The sequence below is a fragment of the Alosa pseudoharengus genome, unplaced genomic scaffold (genome assembly GCF_046254945.1).
Source record: "Alosa pseudoharengus isolate Yale_2024_CS ecotype anadromous, Long Island Sound unplaced genomic scaffold, YU_APseudo_1.1 YU_APseudo_1.1_scf_7, whole genome shotgun sequence".
Lineage (NCBI taxonomy): Eukaryota > Metazoa > Chordata > Actinopteri > Clupeiformes > Clupeidae > Alosa > Alosa pseudoharengus.
In genome coordinates, this window is record NW_027468859.1 from 42,226,956 (window position 1) to 42,238,269 (window position 11,314).

Consider the following 11,314-nt stretch of genomic DNA (forward strand, 5'->3'; position numbering starts at 1 on the left):
GGGTGTTAATTCATTGAAGTTTTTGTATATTTCACAGGGTATCCCGTCAGGGCCTGGTGTTTTCCCTGATTTCAATGATTTAATAGTTTTGTTTATTTCTTCTAGTGTTATATCTGCCCCAAGAAAATCACGATCATCCTGCGTCAATGTTGGCAGGTTACACTTGTCAAGAAATGTCTCAATGGGGACTGGGTCCTGATTAGTTTTACTACAGTAAAGCGCTTCATAAAATTGCTTGAAGCGATTGTTGATATCTTTTCAAAAAATATTTTGATCTCTGCACGGAGGTAAACTCTAAATGCAGGATCGCTCAGAAGCTGAGGATCAACTCTCCATATTGGCTTAGTTGAGGAAAAATCAGTTAGGTTGAGAATGAATGTGACTGGGCTATGATCAGAAATTAAGATACTTATCGTTAAGCATATGGGGCATTAGTTTCCTGTCGACCAGGAAATAATCAATACGCGTATAAACATTGTGGACTGAGGAATGAAAAGAGTAATCTCTGTCTGAAGGATTAAAAGTTCTCCACAAGTCACATATGTTTGTATTATTAATGTATACTTTCAAGAAATCCCTGGTTTTGGATGGAGGAGCTCGTTGTGTGGAAGACCTATCCAAATATGGATCGATGACACAATTGAAGTCCCCTCCAATAATTAGATTAGTGAGTGATAACTCCGGTATCAGAGAGAACACTTTCTGAAAAAATTGGGGATTATCAAAGTTTGGCCCATAGATGTTAACAAGAGTCACTGGTAAAGAGTGTATTTCACCAGTCACTATAGTGTATCTTCCATCTCTGTCTACAATTTGTGTTTAAAAGGAATGCCTTTACGTATTAAGATGGCAGTTCCCCTAGCCTTAGCTGAAAAAGTAGAGTGGAAAATTTGGCCTATCCAGTTGGATCTTAGTCTGGAGTGAGCATCCTTCTTAAGATGCGTCTCTTGAAGAAACATAATGTCTGAATTCAGTGCCTTCAGATGAGATAAAACTTTAGCACGCTTGATAGGGTGATTCATGCCTTTGACATTCCAGGATGTGAAGGTGAGTCCCCTCCCTTTATCTAGGCTTCTAATGGCTTGTACAGTAGGCCTACTCATTTAAACAGAGTCAGTTATTATTAACCCATTCCCCCACGACCCGCATAGTCCTTCGTAAGTACAGAAGCAGACAAAACTTTCACTAACAAACAAACCCCTACCCACCCTCCCTACGTTCCAAAAAACCCTGTGTAAACCCAAAAGACCCAGGTAAACTATAAACAGTGGTGCATTAAACACATGAACAACGGAAAAATAAAAGCAACAGTAATAAAGACACAAAAAAAAGCGTACCCGTGGCACGCATGGCCTAAATCGCAAGTTATCATGGGCATCCTAGTGAGTCCTGAAACTAATACTATCTAAATAAAAAAAGCTCCAATAGTTCCCGATAGCCTGCATCAGGCTGTGAGATAAAAGCAAAACGTAAGTTGCGCAAATTATAACACAGTCAATGTAATTCAGTCAGTAACTAAGTCAACAAGAAATAGCTGAAATAGGTTCCTATTAGCCCTCATGAAATACTGGTACGTTTGGACTGGTAAATTAGGGGATAGGAAGACATAAAACAGTAGCAGACATGAAAAAAAAAAATATATATGTCCAAGATGCTATTCAGGTGTATCAGCCGTAGCTACGTTACCTCTGTGAATCGTTGTTCGTCGTCCTTGTAGGTGATCCGCATGGTTGCTGGATACTGAAAACCATATCGAACGTCTAGGCGATCACGTAGAAGTTCCTTGGCTCTGCTGAAGCGGGCGCGTTGCTTAACAATGGCAGGTGGCAGGTCGGGGAAGATGAGGATCTTTTCTTGATTATAGGAGATGGTCTTCAACTGTGCAGCCTTCCGCATGACAATCTCCCACTCTTGGAAGTAGTGCAGTTTGATGATGAATGCCCGTGGGTGCAGGTTGTTCTGTGCGCTCTGGATAACGTTGCTAGCTCTGTGAGCACGGTCTATTATTGGGGGATTATCCAGGGCTAGGGCAGATTGTAGCACTTTTGCAATGAAATCCCTGTTGTTCTGGCCTTTCTCTTCGCCTTCCTTAATGTTCAGAATTCGTACGTTTTGTCTTCTACTGCGGCTTTCCAGATCTGTGCATTTTTCGTTCAGTTGTGAAACAGATTTTGTTAAGAGTCGCACCTCCTGTTGAAGTTTGGTGATCTCATCTGAAGTGAATGAGGCACCTCGCTCGAGCTCAGCCAAAGTTGTCGCCTGCTCGCTAGCTACTTCCTTCACAGCAGAAATAGCATTACTGGTATCGTTCTTCAGTGCAGTTCACTCCGTATTGAGGACGAAAGCTGTTGGAATCTTTGGTCAATCATATCCCCGATTTTCACCTTTAAATGAGCGAATTTCCGTCTGTGGCAGCAAGACCATCCAACAACGTTTTGCTAACATGTTGACTAGCTTCCTCGAGTTCGCTAGCTTCCGATGATAGGCTGTTCGGTTGGTTTTGTTCTGGCTTTTTTGGAGGCTTGTTTAGACATCTTGGACACCTTGAACACATAAAAGTCTACTGCGAAGTATAAACTAAGCACTGTCCTGTCCACACCGGTTGATTTGTTCTTTTTGCTATATTTTTTCGTAAAAATTTTCAGGAGCTCTCTTAACCACGTCTTACTCCTTCATGACGTAACCGGAACCCCCTCAGTAATATTTTAAAATGAGAGCTTCGTCAGCTGGCAATAGTCCTAGCCTAGGCTACTTTGTCGGCAGTCATGAGAAGTTCGCTTGCTAACAGAACATAAATATGCTACCCAGAAACCTTGTGAATAGTTCTGATTTTTTTTACTACACTAACGAGGTTGAAATATAGCCTTTGCCTACAGCATCTCCTTAACAGTAATGTTAACAAAATGACAGCATTCATATGACAAAGGAAAATGAATTCGGTCACTCAAGGCTGTGCCACAGCAACCAGTGTAGGCTTTAGTCCTACCCAATAGGCCTACTCGAAGCAGCTAGCGTTGTCTGACGGTCGAGTGGGTTAATGTATGTATTTCCAGAACAGGTCTGCAACTTTCAGGCAGTCAGGCAGTCGAATGCAGGCAGGAGTAATGATGCGACGCAACGTTTTTCTTTAGAAATCTTTTCATTGAATCGAAGTTGTAGCCTACTACAGACAGTCGATTAGGTGTTCTGAAGTAGCCTAGGCTTAGGCTGGGTGTAGGCTACTTTGAAACTTCTGCAGGGTAACGGGAGCATTTGTTTTTTAAACATAACTTGCATCTTTCCATTCCAACCTTTATGAGGCCTAGGTCTATTTTTTTTGTGTTGCTCCTGGCAAGACTTGTTTATAAGACGTTTGGTGATTAATTGATAGCTGTTGTGCTATGGGACATGTTAAACTTTCTTTAAAATGAGCGCATAAAACGACTTGTTGCCATTTTGGGACATTAAGCTATGTTAAGCTTTTTCATGTTAATGTCCTTCATTTATTTATATATTTAGGCTAATTGCTCAGGCTGTACAGTAGGCTAGGCCTATTGATAGGCCTAGGCCAATGAGCTTAATAGACACATTAACGCTTCCAGCCTAATGACTTTCACACATGATTTGAATGACTTACATTAGACACATTAGCGCTCCACGTGTAGAGACTGCAGAATACAATGTGTGAATGGTGCTCAATGATTTGCCAATATAATAGTCTTCTGCTGGGTTGCATGTAGCCTACATGTTTTCAGCCTTTATTGGTTAAATGACCATTTTTATTACGAAAATATTTCTAAACTTCAAAAACTCAGTGTCTAAAATTCAGTGTCATTCAGACTCAACCCTCTAGTTGCTTGCTTGGTGCTTTGATATCTTTTTCGTTGTCATTTGAACGTCGGCAAGCAGGCATGTTGCGGTTGCAATTTAAGTGACATTTCTACAATAGCCCAACCTATCCCACTCTGATATTTAGAGTTGTTTCATTAAGATAAAATTCTTATTTAAATTTTGGGTTCGGCAAAGGACGTATTTTGCCCTTTTTATTCATGCCCATTACAACTATGTTATCCGCCCTGGCAAGATTTTGTGCATTATGAATCGATCAGGAATCTAACCCTGCTTGCCATCGTCTCAGTCCCCTGCATTACCATTAGTCTATCAACTATGTGAATGAAGGTGACAAATAGGGTATAAAACATAGACATACACTCACGTTATTGTATTGTGTTTGGTAATGGCTCAACTGTCTCTGACTGTTCTACTGACGGGCTAAACTGGATAGGGGTGTAAATCGGAGTCTTCATGACGATTCGATACAATATCGATTTCTTAAGCCAATGATTAGATTATTTTCGATACTTCAGAATTCCCCACGATACGATTCGATACGATTCAATACTCAATATTTTTACATGATATCTATGAAGTTTCAAATAAATCAACAAAAGTTTGGAATGTAGGAGCAGGTATCTAAAGCCTTCGTTATACAGCCTCATGTCTTTGCATATAAAAAAAAAACCGACCCGCAGCTTAGGAGTAGGTAGTGCGCTTACATCGGAGCCATAGACAGAAAAAGAAAGGTCGGAGCTGATGCTGAAAATAGATAGGCAAACAAACAGGCGGCAAAATAAACACATTAATCGATACTCTTGCGGACGAATCGATGCATTGAATCGCCTGCTGCATAATCGATGCATCGATACGAATCGATTAATATTTACACCCCTAAAACTGGATGCGTTGCGGAAGCATGAAGTCGCATCAAAAATACACAGAAATGAAAAGGCATTTTTTTGCAAAAAACGTTTTTTATTTGGATTTCGATTCAAATCAAAGAGTTGGCTGATTGGAAATGACATGTCAAGTCCATTTCAAGTCAATGTGGCCTAAAATGGAAGCAGGAGCAGTAGGGGATCCCATAGCCCTGGGAAGATCACATTTTAGTTGGTCCTCCATTTAAGGCTATGACCTGCTCAATGACTTTGTCCAGGTGATCTATGTAGTTATTGCAGACCTTTGTGGTGAGTTTGTACCTCCAAAATGACTCTATTGCTGAGATCAGTTCGTCTCTGCTCTTGGGTTTGGCCTCGCAGCGAATATATCATTTCATCGAAGCCCAACTCTATGGGGTTCAGATCCGGCGACTAGCACTCTCAATCTGAATGCAGGGTCTGACACTGGCTGCGGTGTGTTTTGGATCATTGTCTTGGAACATGCTTGTTAGGCTGGGCTACTGTCAATGTACTGTCAATTTAAGTTCCTGTGCCCCCTGCTGGAAAGTCTCCAAATCTCATGCGCTATGGTTAAAATCTATAAGTATTCGTGACAAATAGGGTATAAGATATATAAACTTACGCTATTGTATTATCATATATGTTTGGTAATGGCTCAACAATAAGTCAAGTCGCATCAAAAATAGTAGTGGCAGAACTCTCAAGTGACACCTTGTGGTTGTTTGTGTCAACTGCAGTTTGTGCCATTTCTGCCAAGAAGATTCATGCAGGAAGCCGTCCAAACTTAACTGATACCCACTGTAGCTCTTAAGAGTTCAGTTGAAATAAGGAACTTTTCATGTTGAGAAATATGCAAAAGTACTCTGCAAAATGTAGTGTAGGCTAGGCCTACAGCACATTTCAATGAAGTGCTAACAGAAATAGCCTAGTCCATTAACTATGTTCAGTTCACGTGTAATGGTGTAGGAGTGTAAACAATGTTTAGTTCGTAGATTATAGCTTCAGTGATATTTTAATGCCATGTGGACTGAGCCGACATCGGCGCCGAGATGAGCGCACTGTAAGGGGTCAACTTGTTCACACCATCATATAATGAGGGACAAGAAACGGTTGTAAAGAATAATAATTTATTAAGCAAAGTGCAATCTAACCAGGTCAATAATATGTGTCTAGGGTATGTTGGTGCAATGTCGTGCGTGTATGGATATAGTGAGCATCTAGTAGATCAGTATCAGGATGTTAGCTGTAAAGGAAGAAAATTATCATTAAGGTTAGAGTGAGATGAAGAATGATAGAGAGAGTGTTCATGAAAGAAGGAAGTCAAATAGTGCCTATATGAAAGGAAATAGTGCCCACCTGAAAGAGAGAGAGAAGCCCCTTTATAGCCCAACCCCTAAGTGCAGGTGAAACAAATAAGGCAGGCTGCCCAGGACACCTAGGCCTAGTACTATTCGTGCACTGACTGCACTAGACCCATAGGGGTCATGGTTTTCACCCAGGTGGGCGTCACACCACGCACATCAGCGCCAACGTTTTTAACTGGCAAACACTGCATGAACAATGGATTTTATGGAGCCAAATAGAACTGAATCGTAAAATTTGCAATGCTGGTGTGTGGAGTTGTATTGATATAGAGCAAAAAGATTTTGTGCCCGTGAAAAGATATTCACAAGTGTAATAGAGTTTTGCAGCTGTATAAATATTTTGTGCATGTGCGAAAAAAAATTGTCTTCGAGGATATAATTTGCAATTCTTCTCCCAATTTTTGCCTAATTGTATGCGCAAAGACATAAGTTCCCACATTCAAACTAAATCCCTGTGGACAAATTATTTTCATAAGTGCACAAAATATTTCTGCAGGTACGCATTTTTTTTGCACACAGACATATTAATTCCACAGCTACAAAATGGTTCTACACTTGTGCAAATTATATCCTCAAGTCAATTTTAGTACAAAATTCCCGTGCACAAGCACAATTTTTTTATAAAGTTGCAAAACTCTATTACACTTGTGAATATCTTTTCACGGGCACAAAATCTTTTTGGCGTTGTTTTGACTCCATATATTGAGAACAACATAATCTAATGTAGGCTAATTGAATGTCGAAGTGGGGTACGTCGCACTCATGTCACTCGTGTCCACATTGCTTTGAAGCGCCATTCAGCCGATCGGGAGATCAGAACTGCATTGGTGTTTATTATCTCCATGACTACGGGAGGAGGAGGGTTAGGCCTAGGCTATTAGGAAGTGTCTGTGGCAGTTTAAGGACAAGAGAGCATCAAAGGGTCAAAATAGTAGCACCCAAAGGGGTATAAATAACGCGATAAATGCGATTTAAAAAAAGAACACGTTACGATTAACGCGCTAACACTAATTAATATTGATACTAAGCCCCCTTAGCAACACCTTAGCAACCACTTAAATTACCTTAGCAATGTCCTAGCAACCACTTTGCATGCACTGGTAATTCCTTATTTATTAGTTATTATTGTTATTAGTAGTAGTAGTACTATTACAGCCTATAATACCCTTGAATTTTAAAAGTACTTTTTCTCTGTGTCTCTCCCTCCATTCATCTGGATCTCTCACTTCTTCTCTTTCCCACTTTCTCTATTGCTTTTTCTCTCTGTTTCTCTCAATTTCAATTACTCTTTAATCTATTTTAAAAATAAAAGTCCTTGCATATTTAACATCTCGACTCTCTCTCTCTGTCTTTCTCTATTAATATTTATTATCAAGCACCTTACTGACTGTGCAGCAACTTAAAAGGAACCTTGTCTCTGGATCTCACTTTTCTCATTCCCACTTTCTTTCACTTTTTTGATTGACATCACCTTTTTCTTTTTTGACTTTCTTTGCATGCACTGGCAATTTCTTGGAATTACTCTAGTTATTATTAATACTTATATGACTGCTTGGTTGTTTTTCCTATTGTGATTGTGATGTGATATTTATATTCAGATATTTGAACACCCATGAAGTACAGTAGTTCCAATTTGTTGGCCCTATTGGGCTATGCTTGTAGGTTATATCCATTCACCATACTCATTGTGAAGTTTAAATGAACTGACACATTGCAACAGAGTTACAAATTACCGAAGTTTACAGTACCAGCATCATTGTAACATATGATTAAGATGGTACTGGTAGCACACTGGCTTATTTTACAGAGCTTTACATGTTATGCTGTTCATTCAAGCCTCTTTCTTTTCAGAGTCCTGGTGCAATTATTCATTTAGAATCCATCTTGAAATTTGCTTCAGTCATTAAAATGATTCTCCTTTTGAAAGTGTTCAGTTGTTTTTTTTCTCACAAAATTGCCACAATATAGTAAGATTGGTTATTATTTTAATCAACCCCTTAAATAATATAATTCATATTTGTGATATACTGTGTATTTTGGGGATTATTTCGATATTTCATAAATCTGTACCATTGGCTACAATGCTAGAGTGGCATTCAGCTGGTATAACCCAATGATATATATTTTTTAGGAGCAGATACAGAAGATGGATTGTGACAGAAACAGCAGTGGTAAAGGAACAGCCACCTCCCACCATGGCCTGTTCAGCCACCTGCCCCTACACTCCCAACAGCAGATTCATACACCCTTCCCAATGATCCCCATTGGGGGCATTCAGATTGTGCACTCTGTCAGGCCCTCCGTTACAGGCCTTACCCATCCTGCCCATCTGTCCTTACAGAAGAACACATCAAAGGAGTCCAATGCTAATGAAGTGTTCTTCCAAGTGGAAGATGGCAGCATGCCCAGTGGTAGATTGGACTCCTCTCAGACCCAGGGAAACATATTGTTTTCCCCAATGGGAAAGCAATCACAGCCTTCAGTTAGTGTGCTTACTGAAAAATCTGAAAGGGATGTGGATGAAATCTCAGATAAGGATATTAAACAGGAGGAGAGCATACAGACTTGCACCAAGGCCATTGCCTCTCTCCGGATTGTTTCAGAAGAGCCTATAGAGAAATCTCTGTCCACTGATAATCCACCATATCAACAGCCATCCACATCCTCCCATTCTCCCATAAACCCTGAAAAGATGGCATCAATCAAAATTCATCCCTCAAATGAGTTAGACACCAGGCAGTCATTGAATGGCTCTGCCATTCCACTGCACTCCAGCATGGAAAATGTATTAAGTTACCTTCCTCTCAACAGTAAAAGCGGTGAGAAAAAAATACCACTTTTAAAAAGCCATGGGGAAAGGTTGTTAAACACAAATAGGGTAAACAAATGTACAGAAAATGAATAAATGTGGGTAAAAGGGAAATTCAGCACAAACATTATATGTTAATGTTTACACATGTATAATACATGCAAACATATCTTAATTCATTAGGCAACACAATACATTTTAATTTGTTTTGCAGTTGAAATGTACTGTCTGTGCATAGCATGCCTTTGTAAAAAATATTAACTGTTTTTAACATATACATTGATGAAAATATATACAAACCTATACATGAACTTGACCAAACATGCTGATAGATATTTGCCTGGTACTCTTACAGTAAATCTAAAATATGTGTGCCTTTTCTTTACTTTCTACATATAGTCTTACTAGCATCTGAAGCAGGAAGGCATGTAAATTACCATGTTTTTATGTCTGCTATGTAATAATGCAATAGCCTGTGTGATTTGAACAACAGAGATTGAATGATGTGATTTATCAGTGTATGTAAGGTTGCACTAAAACATATTTTTATATGACAAAATGAAATTGATTTTCTGTATAGTAATTCTATAATACTATTTATTGTATCACGTTTCATACATTGTACAAAGTTCTTAATGTTGTGGATGCCTTTTCTAAGTGAAGCATGGGTTTTGCTATTTTATAATTAGAGCTACAACTGTGCACTGTAGATAAGCTTTTACATTGGCATACAAAGTAATAATATGTCATAAACACACAGCTTCATTTCCCTATACATATGTGCATGTGTCAACCCATGTTTCAGATATATTGGCATAGAATGTAGTATGGTCATTTGTCTATTTTTGCCATTTTCTCGCCTTGCTGAATTACCTACAGCAGTCGTAACAGATGTCTATCACATTTTGCTCATTTACAATTTTGTCTCTACAGAAAGCATTAAGTGAATTTTAATTGAATCAACCCAAGCCCTTGTGCATTTTTGTATTTGTGCATCCAACTCAAGCTTGCTGCAACAGTACTGAAGTATTAAACACATTTTAAACTTACATGAATAATGTGATGTACTTGATTCATTGATAAGTGTAGACAGCATTCCAGCAGTGCACATATAATTCCTTATCAGTGAATAATGTACTCATATGTTCATAATCATGGGCAACAAGCCTTTGTAAAAAAAGCACAAGTACATATCTACTTCAAGTAAAACTCTAAAAATGCACCTTAAATGTAAAATAAATTTAAGCAGTATCCCATTCTGTAACATATTTTGAAATAAAATTTGAGATGATTTTGACACCTCTTCAACAATGAAGCATATCTAGCTGGATTATTGAATGCATGCATTCAAATTCTTATTGATTTATGTACATCTGTTTATTGGGCTTTTGTTTGTCATACTTGTATAACTTTTTAACATTACCTTGAATTCTGAGGTGTCAGAGCACAAATCACTGTATAAAAATGGGAGACTACATAAAAGGGTAACATAGTGATGTTTTGTGGAAAATTAAATACAATGTTTCTAGTATGTATTTCCGTTCCATACTGTTGAAAACATTTTTATTTCAAATAAACAAAGCAAAAAAAATATGTTGACATAATGATTATTATAATTACTGTAGATGTGCAAGGATAGAGACCAATTCATAGATGTGTAACAGGATATTTCACAAAACTGGCTGTCATGACACTATTATGTCAGTGTAATGGATAGATTCTTATACCTCAAGTAAAGTGGTACCATTTTGATATGTCATTAAGATATCATGAAGGATAAGATAGATAGATAGATATATAGATAGATAGATAGATACTTTATTGATCCCCAAGGGAAAATTCAAGGTCTCAGTAGCATACAGACATCACACACAACATGCACTTACTGCAGAAATGGTAAATATAAGTATAAACATATAACAAAACTCCACTGTAAAGACAGTAGAAGATAAGAAAAACTAAGAAGACTAAATACTAAATATACTATATAAATTAAGTAAAAAAATCCACAGTGTGCTTGAGGGTGATCAAGCATGAGACGCTTGCAGTGACAGGGCCGGGACTGGCCTGTAGTTCTGTGTGCATGGTGAGGTGCTCAAGAGAGTGAGTGTCATGGTGAAGGTGCAAAACGTAGTCCAACAGTAGTCCAACAGTGCAACAGTGCAAGAATAAGGTCTAGAGACCAGCATAAATAATATGGACAAATAAGAGAGTAAAGTATAATGTAGACAAGGTAATATAAAAAACTATGTCAGTGCAAGAATAGGTTGAGGTAATAGCAGGGCCGGAGTGGGGCCACTTTTCAGCCCGGGAGTTTCAGGCCCAAGACCGGCCCACGTTTTCCATAGTGGTGGAAATTGGATAAATGAAGCAACATTTCAGCTCTTACTATCCTGTAGTTTTTATTAGTACCATGGTTCAACAAA

General features: G+C 38.6%; 1 protein-coding gene across 7 annotated transcripts in view; it reads left to right on the top strand.

Annotated features, from left to right (window-relative positions):
- hivep2a (HIVEP zinc finger 2a) overlaps window positions 1–10,501 on the top strand; it is a 150,311-nt gene extending 139,810 nt beyond the window's left edge. For all 7 annotated transcript variants that reach the window (XM_076272193.1, XM_076272192.1, XM_076272197.1 and 4 more), the window contains one exon: window positions 8,211–10,501. In XM_076272193.1, the coding sequence (XP_076128308.1) occupies window positions 8,211–8,984 (774 nt within the window). In that variant the 3' untranslated portion in view covers window positions 8,985–10,501. The remainder of the gene's footprint in view (window positions 1–8,210) is intronic.
- Window positions 10,502–11,314: the final 813 nt, after the last annotated feature.